The 16,144-nt window shown below is 52.9% G+C and overlaps 5 protein-coding genes across 5 annotated transcripts; 3 read left to right on the top strand and 2 right to left on the bottom strand.

Annotated features, from left to right (window-relative positions):
- The first annotated feature begins 2,414 nt into the window (after window positions 1-2,414).
- Window positions 2,415-4,403, top strand: P152DRAFT_346078 (amino acid transporter). The gene is made up of 3 exons (XM_033675369.1): window positions 2,415-3,079; window positions 3,136-3,870; window positions 3,927-4,403. Exons 1-3 carry the CDS (start codon window positions 2,568-2,570, stop codon window positions 4,312-4,314), a joined length of 1,635 nt encoding a protein of 544 aa, XP_033534310.1. The 5' UTR covers window positions 2,415-2,567; the 3' UTR covers window positions 4,315-4,403.
- Window positions 4,404-4,599: 196 nt separating this feature from the next.
- Window positions 4,600-5,678, top strand: P152DRAFT_346069 (uncharacterized protein). Its single transcript, XM_033675368.1, has one exon. It carries the CDS (start codon window positions 4,685-4,687, stop codon window positions 5,528-5,530), a length of 846 nt encoding a protein of 281 aa, XP_033534309.1. The 5' UTR covers window positions 4,600-4,684; the 3' UTR covers window positions 5,531-5,678.
- Window positions 5,679-6,310: 632 nt separating this feature from the next.
- On the top strand, window positions 6,311-12,780 carry P152DRAFT_507487 (uncharacterized protein; the record flags this gene model as incomplete). Its single annotated transcript, XM_033682536.1, has 7 exons — window positions 6,311-6,621; window positions 6,688-7,017; window positions 7,074-7,905; window positions 7,936-7,995; window positions 8,032-8,076; window positions 8,113-12,167; window positions 12,210-12,780. The coding sequence occupies exons 1-7, from the start codon at window positions 6,596-6,598 to the stop codon at window positions 12,778-12,780; spliced, it is 5,919 nt and encodes a 1,972-aa protein (XP_033534308.1). The 5' UTR covers window positions 6,311-6,595.
- Window positions 12,781-13,202: 422 nt separating this feature from the next.
- P152DRAFT_345979 (uncharacterized protein) lies at window positions 13,203-14,141 on the bottom strand. The gene is made up of 2 exons (XM_033675367.1): window positions 13,613-14,141; window positions 13,203-13,556 (listed from the first exon to the last, which is right to left on the bottom strand). Exons 1-2 carry the CDS (start codon window positions 14,015-14,017, stop codon window positions 13,299-13,301), a joined length of 663 nt encoding a protein of 220 aa, XP_033534307.1. The 5' UTR covers window positions 14,018-14,141; the 3' UTR covers window positions 13,203-13,298.
- A 1,350-nt stretch (window positions 14,142-15,491) lies between these two features.
- On the bottom strand, window positions 15,492-16,133 carry P152DRAFT_381454 (low affinity copper transporter; the record flags this gene model as incomplete). The annotated part of the gene is made up of 3 exons (XM_033675731.1): window positions 15,492-15,588; window positions 15,643-15,836; window positions 15,894-16,133. Coding segments are annotated over 3 exons (531 nt in total), but the record flags the coding sequence as incomplete, so codon positions are not given.
- Between the last annotated feature and the right edge of the window lie 11 nt (window positions 16,134-16,144).

The raw sequence follows: 16,144 nt of genomic DNA, 5'->3' as shown, positions 1-16,144 counted from the left end.
TATTGCGCGTAATAGACATTATTACCGTCGCTGCGAGAAGATATACAGGAGAGAATACCAAATTAGGACGAACTCATGATTTAGCGCCAATATCGGAGACGATAATCGTATCGGCGACGATCTTGCCGATATTTATTCGCATTCGCCGTGTCTCTGCGGATACGATTGGCCGATATAAATCGGCGGGATTCTTCCTCACCGATACGATAACCGATATGGCAAGATCGTGACGATATCGTATCGGGAACACCCCTAGTCGGGTTCGTGAGACATGGCCCGTTTGGACCCCGATGGTTGGACGGATTGTGGACTGGCTGCGCTTGGAGCCTCCCGATTGTTCACGATGGGAATAAAAACCGTGCCGTCGAACTGTCCCAACAAGTATCGATGGCGAAATTAAGTTGAAGATCGATCAAGGCGAAGGAATGCATGTCGGCATCGGCTTTGGTCTCTGAGGCATGCGATACACTCTGATCTACCGATGACGTATAAATCCTGGATGTACTTCTGAGTTGCACATCTTTCGCGAACTGTGACTGAATCGAGGTAGGATGACCCTGCTGAGTACCCTCACAGTACTTATTGGCATTTACTTAACCGATTAATGTCAAGGTACCTATATAAACAGTACTCGGCCGTTGACTCGCACCCCATGCTCACAGAGCTTGTAGTTACATGTATCCCGAATTCCCGATGACTCTACAGCAGCGAGCGACTTTGCGCCGTCCGACCAATCGACGAAATCTGAGAATCGAGATGGGTTGAACTACGGGCCCACAACAGCCATAGGGCTTGGTCAATGATAATTGGCAGTTCCGCATTGGCGCGTTGACGGCGGTTGACGGTTTGACGGGCATCGAGCGATCGTTTGGACTTTGGACTTTGACTGACGCGACAGGCATCAGATAAAATTTAGAAATTAAAATCTCTGACGCCAACCCACTTCCCTAGCCCGCCCCTCTTCGTGCCCGTTGTTCGGCGTTTTTTCAACGGTGGAACTATGATCCTCATGATATCATCATCGAGAAATCGGGAAGTCTGGATTCATTAGGCGGAATTGCCGTGTTGGAGCAATATTGATATGTATGCTGCTTCTAAGGGTAAGGAGGGGAAGCGAGAGCTTCGTTAGGATTCGGGAGGCCAGACTCCAGAATCGAGCCATCTCGAAGCAGGGAATCACAAGAAGCTATCCAGCTAAGATAATCCCTCGCAGTTGTAGCGCCGTGACCGCCGTCACTGGAGTCGGAGTGGCCGATTTGGGCTCAACCGTCCATAAGTATTACAGGATATTCGGGTGTGGATGCTGCAAGGACAAGAAGGGGTGGGAATTCGAATGTATGTGCAATTGGGCATGCGATTCGAACCGGACAGCATTTTACACGCAGAGATCAGACGACCCTCCTTTCTTGGGTAGCTTCAATATTCAACCTTTTGTCCATTCGTCGGAACTCATGTACGATAGTTACATCTTGCTAATCGCGTAAGTCCAACTCCCCTTATCCTGGACGACATGCATTCGAAAGTCTCAGGTCACCAGGTGGTGGGGATGGTCGGATAGATCAGTTGACGATAGGTATTCCGTAGTTACATATCATTCCCCTACGTCAATCGATTGCAGAATGTTTCGGAATCCTTCAATCAGTTCCCCTGTCCTCTGTTGCTTTCGGCGAGGGCCTGCCTTTTCAATTGGCCACTAGGCCAGCCATCCGCCCCCTCCCTAGCACCTGCATGAACCTATCTCGGACTGGTGGTGGGATTTGTGGCTGGCTCCCGCTTCCAACGACGTGGAGTAACTTCCTAGTCGAGAACCTAGTAATTACGTCAAAAAAGGCTTGGATCGGAGGTTGATCAGACGCAAAATGCGGTTTTTTGCTCCGTCGTCGTCTTGTATGTCTAGCAAGTTGCGAACCTCCAACTCATATCGCACCAACAAATGATCAAACTACCACCACGCCACGCCCGATTCAGCCTAAGCTACCGCGCTCCCGAGCCCGTGGCGGAACTGGGAACTACTATAGTATTAAGAGAATTACTGGGTAGGGTGGGTTGATGCGTTCAGACTTTGAGACTTTTGACATGACAGGAACCAGTATATTTTGCGGTCCCTTGAATATTTTGCAGCTGGGAGTATATACCTTACGTCCCACAGCTCGCCTCGACAATCCTGCTGTGATCGACAACCTGCCATTCACCCTCTGTCCCTCTCTGACCGTGAACGACCTCTTATCTACTGTTGTAGACTGATATTGTTGCGTCTTTAGCGCTTGTGGACCGCGCGCTTTCCAGTAGCAAACCATATCGATAACCTCTGCTACCAGTAGCATTCGCCGCCCAGCACCCTACGCACTGGTACTACTCAAGGCACCATGCGCAGTTGATCTTATCATCGAAAACATCTCACACTTCTGAGATATGATATAGTGGGATATCTCTATTCTACACCCTCTTTGGATATATCTCTGCGGTCCTACCTCATACATTAGACGATATTCGAGACGACATTCGAGCCCAGAACCGCATACTGTCCGGAATCAATCCATTGGCGTAGAACGCCAACACCGTTCGCAATGGAGACGAAAGAAAAGACCATCGAGGCCACCGGCGTCGCCACCTCCCCGGAGAATCCGGAGAATCCCTCGAACTATGATACCGGGTTCGTCGACGAGGATGCCATGAAGCTGGCGGCGATGGGCTACACCCAAGACATGAAGCGCAATTTCTCCGTCTGGTCCGTCCTCGGCGTCGGCTTCTCCCTCACCAACTCCTGGTTCGGTATCTCTGCAGCCATGGTGACCGGAATCAACTCCGGCGGACCGCTGCTCATCATCTACGGCATCATGATCATCGGGCTGGTCTCCAGCTGCGTCGCCATCTCCCTGTCGGAGCTGGCAAGCGCGATGCCGAACGCCGGCGGCCAGTATTTCTGGGCGAGTGAGCTGGCGCCGAAGAAGTACGCGAACTTCGCGTCCTACCTTACCGGCTGGTTCGCCTGGACGGGCTCGATCTTCACCTCCGCGAGCGTGGCGGCCGGGCTTGGGAGCGCCCTTTGCGGTTGTTGGCAGCTGGCCCATCCTGACTTGTAAGGAATCTCGTATAAATCCCTGGGCTGAAATTTGACCGCTAACCTATTCGCAGCGTGATCCTTCCGTGGCATGTGTTCGTCGCGTATCAGGTCGTGAACTTCTTCTGCTACCTCTTCAATTGCTTCGGAAAAGCCTTGCCGTACATCGTCCAGGTGACCCTGTACACGTCCTTGACTTCCTTCCTGGTGATTCTCATCACTGTCCCTTCCAAGGCGCCAACTCACCAGGAGGCCAAGTTCGTCTTCGCTACCTTCATCAATAACACCGGCTGGAGCCAGAATGGTATGGCATTCATCGTCGGCCTCGTGAACACGAACTGGGCGTTCGCGTGTCTGGATTCCGCCACTCATATGGCTGAGGAAGTTCCACAGCCGGAGAAGTATATCCCGATCGCAATCCTGGGCACCGTGGCCATTGGCTTCACCACCTCCTTTTGCTACTGCATCTCGATGTTCTTTAGCATCGTGGGCCCGTTCGAAAACATGGTCGACACAGACACCCTCGTTCCAATCCTCGAACTGTACTACCGGGCGCTTGGATCCAAGACGGGAGCCATTGTGCTTGAGTCCTTGATCCTCGCGACTGGGTTCGGGTGCCAGATCGCGTCCCACACCTGGCAGTCTCGGTTGTGCTGGTCCTTCGCCCGGGATCGCGGTCTCCCGGGTCACCAGTGGCTGTCGAAGGTTCACCCGACGCTCGATGTGCCATGGATGGCGCATACAGTGAGCTGCTTCATTTCCGGCCTCGTCGGATTGCTCTACCTGGGATCATATACCGCCTTCAACTCGTAAGTCATGGTTCCCATTATGATCCAAGGATTGCTGCTAACCTGTGCTCCTTTAGCATGGTCACGGCTTGCATCGTGCTGCTTTACGTTTCCTACGCGATCCCCATCATCTGCCTCCTCATCAAGGGCCGCAATAACATCAAACATGGACCCTTCTGGTTCGGTCCGGTTGGTCTCGCTGCGAACTGCGTTCTGCTTTCCTGGACGCTCTTCACCATTGTGATGTATAGCTTCCCTTATTCCATGCCCGTGGAGGCTGGGAACATGAACTACGTCACGGCTGTGTACGCTGTCATTATCATCATCATTGCTGTGGATTGGTTTGCGCGTGGGAGGACAAGCTATCGAGGACAGGAGAAGAGGCACGAAGACGTAGACGTGGTGGTTAGGCAAGGCAGCATCGTTGGAAGTGGTCGTCACGTACCTGTCGAGGTGGAGCGCTAGATGTGATTTGATACCAAACCTGCTAATATATAGTACTCTCCGGATCGGTTTATATGGGCCGGACTAAATAAAACTACGTTATTTGAGTGAAATATTCTACTAGAGACATTGATGACATTATTAGACTGACTCTTCACTGCCGCTTATGCGCACGACAACGCTCCCTCGATTGGTTGAGGGAAGGAACAACCTGGCACTGATTCAATCGCCCACTGTTGTCGGAAAGTCTTCATGTTTGATCGCGTGTGTGGAAGACTGAATCATCATGGAACCCTGGACATCATTATGTTCACTTTTCCATCACACACCTTTTTCTTGCGTTAACTATTAGTATTCCATCGTTCAGTACCAGTTAACCCTCGACCCGAGAATGACGGCCATTAAACGCAAAGCCGTTCCCTCGGCCACCCGGGCAAACATTGGGGCCTTCATCGTTCGTCGCGCTCAGCGTCGCCTTACATCTACGCCAGCATCCCAAAGTCCACCTGAAGAAATATCCGTGACTTCCGTTCCGCTTGCCGCAAGTCGAGTATCGATGTTGGCAGCCCAAGCGCAGACCGATGGACCACCTCCCTCGACCCCTCTCAACCGATGCGCATGCGTGCGATGCCAAAGACCTTTTCGTCGCTCCTCCCAAGGTGTCTCATCTTTGCCTACTTCGGGAGACAAGCAGCTTTATGAGGATCTCGAACGGCGGGTACTCGAAGCGAAGATGGAGATGGCGGCGATGATCAAGGAGAGTCCGATGCTCGCGGACGGTAACGGGGCGTTTGTGGGTGGGCCGGAGGATGTGCTGCTTAATTCGTTGGACGGATGTTTGCGCCGGGTTCGAAGGCTCCGGAATCCGAGGCAGCCGCAGCAGCGTACGCCGTCGAATACCTTTGCACTGCCTATCATCAATCCTATACCTGTGACAACGATTCCGGCTGGAGACCAGAGTACACCAGCTGCAGAGGCTGCCCCGGAATCAAACCTCGACACGGAGCTACCAAGTATTCAGAGTAGACTTGGACCATCTCATCGGTTAATGGAACCTAGCGCAGCTTCCAGTTGGGAAACTCCGGATGCTCACGGGCCTGCGGCGAGGGGCCAAAAACACGATTTGGACGGAATATTCGGCGGCTTCGCAGCAGGCGCGTGTGTTGGAGTGCTCCTCGTTGCGGTCTTGATAGTCCTCCGATGCATGCCCCTGCCAATCCCTGAGTATCAAATTTGAGATTCATTGGGACTCTGAACGCGATATTCGACTACGGGATACGCAAACCACATGGAAATAGCAACAATTTCCACGAGAAATGCAGGAGGATTCGAACTTGGTGCAGCGCAGACTATTTTCAACTAAATGGAGTGGAAGATCAGCCAATCCCCCTGAATGTAATGCTGTTTGGTCAATTCTGAAAGCCATTGCTCGCCCACTGTCAAGAGGAATGTCTCCCGTGGATCTCAAGATAGATAAACTACATTCAAATCATTGCAGGGCAAGAATATCAGAAGCGATGACTGTCTGTCCGCATGTCTTGCCAGTCGAATGCCACTGGCACAAGGGAGTATCAGAGCAGACTAGAAGTAACTAACTCTGATGTCCTCCAAATTGACAGCGGCCATGGCGTGGACAGATCATGCTCTCCAACCTCATCGTGGCGGCCATTCTTTAGATGCTGGTATCTTTCCTACCCACACTTTCCGATGTTGTGAGGTTATTATTGTCGTTGGTAATGAAGTGAAGTGAAATTAGAATCACTACAGTAGAAGACCTGTGACGTGCTCGGTGCGAGATCAGCATTAGTGCAATCCTTGGAATCACATGATTGGCGAACGCGTCCCAAGCCATTGCACGTGCTGGCATAGACCCGCGTCTGTCTGGAGTGAAAGTACGGAATAGGTATTGGATAATTATACTCCAAGCCGAAGTTACTTATCTATATCTGTTACACCGATCTCCAAGACTCAAGGATATGAAGGGAACAGCCATTTTCTAGACCTTCTCCTGATGAATCTGTAGTCCATCTCCGTCACCAAACTCTACAGTAACACACCCCAGTGACAAAGTCACAACACAGTCCACTGGTATCCACCGTCACGACAGTCACCGCTCCACCATATAAACAACTTCGGTTCACTTTTAATCCTCCTCAAATCTAGAACACCCTACGTCCATCTGGTTTTACCACCTCAACAACATCCAACCTTCTCCGCTCCGAAAAGATGCTCAGTCAATGATTCCCACAGAATCGGCAGTGAGCAATTGCACAGGGTCCAGGCTGATGGGAGGGTCGTGATCATGGCGGAAGTACTCAGTAGTATCAGGTATGGGTATCCGATTGCATGTCGTTTACTTGATGTCTCCTGCTAATTGTGCATTATCCTTTATAGCCAATTAAGCGCCCTCTCCGAAGACGTCCATCTCTTCTGTCCTCGTTACGGCGACGATGACAATTCCGTATACTATGATGAAGACCTGCGGGAGCGTTTGGACACTGAAACGGCGGCTGAAAAGACCAAGCGGAAGGCAAAACTGGCCGAAGTGGATGAACGCACGCAGCTGATGTTCCAGTGTCTGCAGATTTTGGCTTTTGATGGCCCAGAAGCGGAGGGACCTCGTGAAGTAGTTACTCAACGGATCAACGCAAGACTACGATCCTGCGATGTCTGCATCCGGCGCTACCACCGACTCAAACCGGATCTCAAGCATGCGCTCGAAAGGTGAAAGGACTTGAAACCGAACGAGATGGATCGAGATGCTGACCAGCAACTCCCAGCGCATACGAGGTCTCAGAAGTTCGAGATTTCCTGAAGGTAGTCGACCAATTTGACGTTGATCGCATCACCAGCGGACTCGACAACGCGCGTCAATACCTCGAAAGCTTGGCCCCGGCCCAGCGGAGTCCACAATCGGTTCCCTTCTCTCTCCTTTGCGCCTTCATCGACTCATTGAGTTGCTTGGCGTTTCTAGGTCGAGAGGACCTGCTCGAAAAGCACTTCGATCCCGCGTTTCAACTGATTCAGACGAAGAAGCCCTTACGTACCAATGACTTGCTTCCTGCGATGTTCTACTTCCTCTTCTCCGACACTCGGAGTCGCTACGAATGGGCGTCATTCAACTTATCAAAGTACAAACGGGAAATTAAAGCCTACGATTTCGACGGAACCATCAAAGACCCATTGCTCACGGCTATGAATCGGGTCCAAAAGTTCAACTTGGACGCCGGCTTTCTACGCAAGTTCTGGGATGGGGTGAAGCTAATAGTTGCAAAACTCACCAAGGATCTTGTCACTCATTCCCTTAAAGCCATGGACGTTGACCTGTGCAAACTCGCATTGGAACACATGTCGATAAATTTTGCCGGATATCCCGATCTTTTAGCCTCCTTCGAGCGCCTTCTCCAGATCGCACCGAACGATGTGTGGGACTCGTTCATGGCCATGGGAGCAATCTCTCCAGCAACTGTGTCTGACCAGATCTTCAATAACCCAGCCTTTCAGCGAGAGGTGGAATTATCTACATCTAGCACAGCGACAAGCGGTCCTCGGGTGGAAAGACTCTTTGGTTGGATCAAAGATTTCGCAGCTTCCGTGCCGCCCATTAACCGGGTCACTTTTTGCCGTTCTGTTTGCGACCAGCTGCTTTCTAAATATCAAGAGACCCGGTATCCACAGCATGCTCGCACGCATGCCGTCCTGGTAGGTATTGAGCTGCTTGACAGCTTGCTTTCCCAGCTCCAAAAAGTCGATTCCACCTCTAACTTTGTGGGCTTCACTACTGTGCGTGAAATGCTGGAAGTCGTGGACACCTACAAGAGCGTTTTGCTTGAACAAGTTCAGCAGAGCCCTTCCCACCAAGACTCCAATGTGCTCCGAAAGCCGTGCTTTCAAGTAATACAAAAATCGATCGGGCTGGACGGCGTCGCGATATGCATCAGACGACGGCACATCGCCAAAGGCGATCTTCCGCAAGAGAAATCCGAGTTCTGTCGTTCATTGTGGAAGGGGGTGGTCCGAGGCGTACGCGATGGCAATATATCACTTGCTACGTACATACTTCAAGGCGTGAGAGGGCTGACGGGGGTAGAACCGTTCAACTTCGAGGCAGACGACAAAATGAACGTACGAACAGCAAAAAACGAATTCAATGAAACTCTGGATGAGATGCTGGTGCAAATTTGCGAAACGCTCGAGCGGCTCGGCACCTTCGATATTCCATCCCTCGAAGTAGCATTCAGGGGCAGGATAACGGCAACGGCAATTCTTACTGCTCTCATTTTGCCGCATGAGAGCACACGCCAGGAAGCGATGGAACTAGTCAAGCGCTTCACAGAGCAAACAGGCCGCAAAGAAGCAATTCGAGCTCTGCTGGAGCTTGACTTCTACGCCATCCTCTCGTCATTCGCAACCGTAACACGGCATGTCACGGGAGGACGATCCCATACACCTGCAGCGGCACTGCTAAAAATCATTGCGGATGTCACGGATGTCTTGTGCGATAGTCAGGACGGCTTGTTGCGTTCTATGGCCATCACCAGGGAGAGTGCAAATGCCGCGGAAGACTTCTGGGAGCTAACGTGGAGCTTCCTTACCATGGTTTTCCAATGCACCGAGGGCTGGAGTGACGCTGGGCATGAAAAGCATCGCCTAATTGAATTCTGTCGGGATACGATGGAGTTCGCTGATCGTCTGTTTTACCAGTTTCCGATTTTCAAAACGGCCATTGAAAAGGGCGGAAATCGGGAAACAGACGACCCTCTGGACACCGGAGGACACCTGCTTCAGCACTCGAACACGACGATGTCATCTATGGTCAAGTGGTTGCGGTTAAGAGATGAGTTCTTGAATTCGAAGATCGTGTCCCTAGTGACGAAGGTCATCACCAGACTTCATGCTCAGAATATCAAGATCTCCGAGGACGTTGTTAAGTACATCCTTGATATCGTCACCGGTAAGACGAAGTCCAAACTATCCACACATCATATGGCCCGGTTGAGGCGAGCTTTGGAAGAGGCACACTACGTCAAAGAACCTTCAAAGATAAAGGAGGAGCGCAAAGTCTCTACCGTCAAACAAACGTCCATCTCCTCATGGCTCGGAGACGATTCGGCTTCAGGTTCTTCGACGCCCTCGGAAGGTATCAAGAAACTTGTGACCGACCTGGCTCCGGGAGCCGCTGCGTTTAAGAAGTTGCAAGCCGCCCGAAAAGCGACGGTAGCCGTGCCACCGCGACCGCAGCCTGCGATGAACGAAGCCGTCCTATCCGAGTTCAGGAAAAAGCGAGCGGCAGAACTCGAAGCTAAGAAACAGCGGGACCGGGCGGCAGCACTCCGTGCGAGGAGTCAGGTCGGCAATGCAGGGTCTGGTCTTCGCGACTTGAATGTCAAGGTGAAGGACCATTCCACGAAGAAGTCGGAGATGATGGTCGCCTCCGACGAAGAGAGCGAACCTGACGATGACGATGAGGAGATGGATGCGATGGATGCTGAGTTATTCGGAGCCACCGCTACTCGGACAGCGCATATAAGCCTCAAATCCAAATGCAAGCCGTTGGCTGAGCTACCGAACATGCCGGTCCGGAAGAAGAGACTGGAAAGAAACGCTCGCGACATGCGGGCGCGTCTCGCGCCTGATCTGACCGAGTTGCACCAAACCATTCTTCGATGGGACTATTTCAGCACAGGGGTTTACCCGCCCAACATGAACCCGGACCAATACAGTGCTGTCATTAACACTTTCACGAATCCTACCAGCTACCGACGAACATTTGAGCCTCTTCTTGTGTTGGAAGCGTGGCAGGGTTTCATTAAAAGCCGCGAAGATGAAACACCGACACCATTCGGGTTGAAGATCGCAAATCGGACATCAGTGGACTCCTTCATCGAGGTCGCAGTAGCGTTGAGCGGCAATGACAAGACCAACCGGGTCTCCGAGGCGGATATCCTCCTATTATCGAAAGCCTCGAATCCCGTGGATGCCGCCGATGAGCCGCATTGTCTTGCAAGAGTATCGAAAGTCCGACGGAAAGGCACCGGCATGGAGGTTCTTCTCAAAGCAGTGCCCAATAATCCCCTGTCCAGCGCGTTGGTACCGAATGGGACTGTTTTTGCAGTCAAAGTCCAGTCAATGACCACCTTGGAGCGAGAATATGGCGCCTTGGTGGGCCTACCGCATTACGACCTTTGCGATGAAATCGTCCGGGCCAAGCCGTCCCCCCTCCTTTCGTATACCGATGCGCAGACGGATCTGTTCGCCCGACACTACAGTCTGAACCCTGCCCAATCCAAAGCGGTCAAGTTCGCTATCGATAATGATGGATTCACCTTAATCCAGGGTCCACCTGGAACTGGAAAGACGAAGACTATCGTGGCAATTGTTGGCGCTTTGCTGACAAACGTTCTTCGGGACGGGGAACAGGGGACGAAGCTCCTTCGCCCTATAGCAAACAAAAACCAGGCCGATCGACCGCCAAGCAGGAAGTTATTGGTGTGTGCTCCAAGTAATGCTGCCGTTGACGAATTGGTTATGCGGCTCCGCCAAGGCGTAACGACTGCCAACGGGCAGCAACGCAAGATCTCTGTTGTTCGACTAGGCAGAACTGAAGCCGTCAATCCTCAGGTCTTGGATGTCACGCTTGAGGAACTGGTAAACCGCAAAATCCAAGCAACCAACAAAGATACGCCGGAGTCAAGGAAGAGTGTGGGGGAGTTGGCGGCCCAGCACAAGAAATTCTCCGATGAGTTTCAACATACTCGGCTTCTGATGGACAGTGCGGAGCCGGGAAGCGACAAGATGGCGGAGCTAAAGACTCAGCTCGACCAACTCGGAGACCAAAAGAGGAAACTGTCCCGTATGATCGATGATGCACGCGATACGGAAACCAGATCAGCCAGAGACAGAGACCTCACTCGACGAAGGATTCAACAGCAGGTCCTTGAGGAGTCGCATGTGTTGTGTGCGACGCTGAGTTCCAGCGGACATGATATGTTCCAAAATCTCGAGATCGAGTTCGAGACCGTCATTATCGACGAAGCGGCTCAGTGCGTCGAGATGAGTGCCTTGATCCCCCTCAAGTACGGGTGCAACAAGTGCGTCCTTGTTGGTGATCCCAAGCAATTGCCGCCTACCGTTCTGTCCCGTGCCGCTGCGGAATTCCAGTACGAGCAAAGTCTGTTCGTGCGGATGCAGAAAAACCACGCGAAGGATGTGCATCTGCTTGACACGCAGTATCGTATGCATCCGTCGATCAGCAAGTTTCCGAGCAAAACATTCTATGACGGCCGTCTCTTGGACGGTCCCGGTATGGATAGCTTGCGCGTCCGGGACTGGCATTCGCACCCAGTGCTTTCACCATATCGGTTCTTCGATGTACGCGGGAAGCACTCGGCCGGGAAATCTCATTCGTTGAAGAATCTGGCGGAAATCGATGCGGCCCTCGATATCTTCGAGTCCCTGCGCACCATGTGTCCAGGATTCGATTTCCAGGGCAAGATCGGCATCATTACCCCTTACAAGGCGCAGCTTTCAGAGCTCAAAGCCAGGTTTTCTTCTCGATACGGCTCACAGATCCTCGACTTCATGGAATTCAACACGACCGATGCGTTCCAGGGTCGAGAAAGCGATATTATCATCTTCTCCTGCGTGCGATCTGCGGCATCAGGCAGCATCGGTTTCTTACAAGATATCCGGCGTATGAACGTCGGGCTGACGCGTGCGAAATCGTCGCTATGGGTTCTTGGAAACTCCGAAACGCTGGTGAGAGGCGAGTTCTGGCGGCTGTTGATCCAAGACGCCCGCTCGAGACAAGCTTACTCAGAAGCGGGAGCCATTCAACAGCTGAGGAAGGATATGATTAGCAGGGGCGGCGGAACGTCACTCCCCCCACCGATGCTGAACGCTCCTACCGCGCCCAGGTCGCATCTTCTCTCCGCGGCCACCTATGGAAATTCCACGCCGATGGATATCGACTCGGGAAATTCAAGTAGCTCGAGCGCGAGACAGTCTACGTCATCTCTATCCAAGCATGAAGCAAACAGCAGTGTGAAATCAAATGGCAATGGGGTTTCGCACCCCGGGAAGCGGAAGCGGTCAGTTACCCCAGATGGGGAGCAGGAGCAGAAGATGCAAGCACAGGGACATGGAGCCCGAGCCGTGCCTTTGCCGAAACGCGAATCTCCTGTTGTTTCGGGCCCACCAAAACACGACGCTCCTCCTTCTAGGCCTAAGGATCAAATTGCGTCCACCACAACCACCACTATCAAACGTGAACCAGGCCAATCGTCTGCTCACGTTCCCCTAGTCCAGCCCAAGAAGGAAGCATCGGGATACCCGCCAGCTTCAGGATCGGCTTCAGGATCGGCTTCAGGATCGGCGTCCACCTTTGGCGCCTCCTCAGCAACTCCCCGTTCACGACCGCATATGGTCCCGCCAAAAAGGAAGAAGGCGGATCCTTTTCTGAAGCCGAATCGCCCGAAGAAGAGCTAATAGACTCGGAGTATCTGCATTTCCCCGAATTTCCTCCTTCATCCTTTCCTAGTCGGGTCGATAGTCATGCATTTGAATGGAGTTTCTAATCATATGGTCCCCATTGTCGTTTCGCTTTCAGCAAATATTTGCATCAAGCGATCTCCGGTTGCATTTAGCGTTTATGGGGGGCTACAGTTAGCGTTGGATTGTGCAAAAGGTTGCAGACATGGAGCGCCAGCATTTGCACGGTCAGATATTCGGTTGCGTAGAAATAGCCTCAGGTGGTCGATGGCGATCTGAGAAGCCAAGTAGTTCGAAGACGATGAAGAGGTGCTATGCTTCATTGATTGAATAAGGGTCCAGTATACCAGCTAGACAATTGACTAGGCGATGATTTCAGCTACTTATTATTATCCACCCGCCCACAGGTTGCCCCTAGCGCGTGTTGACACCATTCATGATTCATCCCACAATCAACCTCGATTCGAGCCAGGCACGTTAGAAACCTGCTCCACACTCCCATAAGAACAATCAATCTACAATAGAGCAGCAATACCCATGGCTCCCACCGCAACCGCGAGGGCAGGACCCAGACCGTTGACAGAGGCGGCACCAGGCGTCGACGTTGGCGATGCGGCGGCACCGCCATCACTGCTGGATGATGGAGAAGTAGCTGAGCTCGAACCGTTCGCGTTCCCATTTGATGAAGAAACCTGGATGCCCGTGGCGTTCTTGCAGTTATCGTTGTACTCGGCTTCCGGCAGCGGAGTGTTGACGAAAGTGACATCCGCACACTGCTTGCAATTAGCATCCGCCCATCGCCATTCCTGCGTCACCCAGCCAAACGCACCTGATACAACCCCCCATTCGAATCCCCGCTCGTCACCACCGAGATCGTCCCCTTCGTCCCCTCCGTCACATTCGCCTCCGCCGGCGCGCCCACCATGCCCATGCAGAACTCCTGCGGCCCCTGCGCGTAGATGGTCGGCAGCATGACGTAGACGAAGTCATCGCCGGTCGGGTTCTCGCCGAGGGCCAGGAGCACCTGGATCTTGGACTCGGTGTGCTCGTTGTCGATCTGGATGGGGCCGCCGGAAATGGGGAAGTCGGTGCGGTCGCCGACGGTGTTCTGGCCGCCGCAGGGGTACTGGTCCAAGGAGCCGGCGTCGAAGGAGCCGCGCACGGGGGGGAAGAGGAGGTGGAAGTGGGCGAAGGAGAGGGCGGGGAGGGAAAGGAGGACGGCGGAGATATGCATGGTAGGTGGGAGCTAGGTAATCGAGCTGGTGTCAATTTCTGAAGACGAATTCAACTTTCATCAAAGAAGTTTGGAGATGTCAATGGTTGTTAGTCGAAGTCGAACAGGTCAAAAGTACAGCAGAAATGCAAGCTGGGGCAGAGAGGTGAATGAAGGAAAGGATCCATTTATTTATTTAAACCTGCCACATCCAGTGCCTGTGATTACACCAGACGTCGAATCCACTGCTAGAGACGTCACCGTCATACTATGATCCAGCTAGCCGAGCATTTGTTTACTGAACTACGTACCTGTAACTCCGTACCATATATGTATGACCAGGTAGTGCAATTGGCGGGGGAGCTAGGTGTCGTATTGCTTCCTCTACATTCCACAACCGCTGGGCATCCACCGTTGTCCGCCGTCTCGCCGCATCCCCAGACCTCTCGCTCTTTCCTGAACTTCGCACCTTCCGTCACTTGCTTCATTGCCCCCGCCAGCTTTGAATGCCCACATCCCTCCTCCCTGCCGACCCCACCACGCCACCAAAGCTTAGCATGATTAGTCCGCATCCGACCATCCGGCTCCCGGGACGACGGGCCAATCGAAACGGCAACCAGGACGCGCCATGCCGCTAATGCAGGCTAGCGAGGGTCTCGTAAACCTTAGTCGCAGGTCGCACGCCTCGTTGAGCGGAATTGAGCACGTTTTCTGGGCTCCGCATTTGGTGGTCGGAGTTGAGATGCGCTCGTTCCGGATATCGTGGGCTGGGAAATCCGCTGCGGCGTCAATTGCCTCGCGAACGATCGGGCGTGAAGAAGCGGTAGGATGGGCATCTTGAGATGTGGTTGGTGTTCGACGGATGAACGGCATAATGGGAAACATGTTTGACTGTGGAGTGCAGTCAGTCTACCAGGTGGCTTAAAGCTTGTCCCGCCTTGTCCGCGGACGGAGTGGCTTGATGCGATCGATGTGAACGATTTTATAATCATCAGCTCGGAATAGAAGCGGAAGACATGCTGATTCAGGTTGTATCAGATTCTGGTCGGTCATTCCGTACTTATAAGCTGACCCGAAGCCATGGATTGCCACCTGCAAGCAATATAGACCATGCCAAGGTCAACCAGTTTCAGGGTATTGCAAAGTACAGACATGTCCTCCGTGACATTGGGTACACGTAGAGTATAGGCAGACAGCATGGGCGGATCCGTAGTTCGGCTTTTCGGAATGACGCCTTGGACACATCACCCATTCAATGAATAGATCACGAAGGGTGGGAAAGGAATTGACAATACCAATCTTGAACTTTGGTTGATATGAACATGAAAAGGGAACGTGTCACATAAGTTAGCCACCACCGGGCATCCACCTGTACAAGGCCATAACCAGAACGCCATGCTATACAATTGCAACGATGATTACTGCCGGCATGCAGAACGAGAACCCCTGGAAGAAAATGGCTTCCACGGACGAAATATCAGTGGTTCATCTCCACTGCATGACCGAATCTCCCAAACACTAATTCACCTAGGAAAGTGCCTCCGAGGATAGAGAGGAAGTACCCTACGTTCAGGGTCATGACCGCCAGCATCCTGCGAAGTATTAGCTCTGGTTTCGTTTCTCCCTGGCTCCGAAGGTATACTCACAGGAGGTACCCAACACCCACAATGACGACGACGAGAGCAGCACGCGGCACGTCGGTTGTCAACCTGAAGGCCTGGACCGGTCCGGTAGGCGCCCGCACCACCCTCACCTCCTCTTCCACCCCATTGATCGACAAAACCCCGCTCCGTACATCGGCGTCCTTCCCAAAAAACCCACCCGCGTCCCGCTCCGCCGCCTCTCCCGCGGTCGCCGCGTCACGGATCCTTTCCGCCTCTGTTGGCTTCCCATCAACGACCACATACCGTCGTTGGAGCGCCTGGTCGTGCCACAGCGCTTCGAGACGATGTTTCGCCGCGAGGAGCGCGCGGAAGACGACGGCGAGGACGATCAAGAAGATGCAGGTGCCGGCGTAGGCGCCGGCGGACGAGGGCGTCCAGCCGTCGGAGTAGAGGGCGGTGGTGGTCGAGGAAAAGAAGGCCATGACCATTTCCGAGGCGTGCATGCTGGCGGACGTGGAACCTGAAGTGGAATCTGAAGTGCTGC

This window comes from Eremomyces bilateralis, assembly GCF_010015585.1.
Source record: "Eremomyces bilateralis CBS 781.70 unplaced genomic scaffold P152scaffold_9, whole genome shotgun sequence".
Taxonomy (NCBI): Eukaryota; Fungi; Ascomycota; class Dothideomycetes; order Eremomycetales; family Eremomycetaceae; genus Eremomyces; species Eremomyces bilateralis.
This window is presented reverse-complemented; position numbering and strand designations above follow the sequence as displayed.

Bases quoted from the DNA above. Each gene is read 5' to 3' on its own strand.
- P152DRAFT_346078 (XM_033675369.1), top strand. From the start codon at position 2,568: ATGGAGACGAAAGAAAAGACCATCGAGGCCACCGGCGTCGCCACCTCC. The intron at 3,080-3,135 runs GTAAGGAATCTC...ACCTATTCGCAG, and splicing joins CAGCTGGCCCATCCTGACTT to CGTGATCCTTCCGTGGCATG. The intron at 3,871-3,926 runs GTAAGTCATGGT...GTGCTCCTTTAG, and splicing joins TCATATACCGCCTTCAACTC to CATGGTCACGGCTTGCATCG.
- P152DRAFT_346069 (XM_033675368.1), top strand. From the start codon at position 4,685: ATGACGGCCATTAAACGCAAAGCCGTTCCCTCGGCCACCCGGGCAAAC.
- P152DRAFT_345979 (XM_033675367.1), bottom strand. From the start codon at position 14,017: ATGCATATCTCCGCCGTCCTCCTTTCCCTCCCCGCCCTCTCCTTCGCC. The intron at 13,557-13,612 runs GTGCGTTTGGCT...AATTGCAAGCAG, and splicing joins CGAATGGGGGGTTGTATCAG to TGTGCGGATGTCACTTTCGT.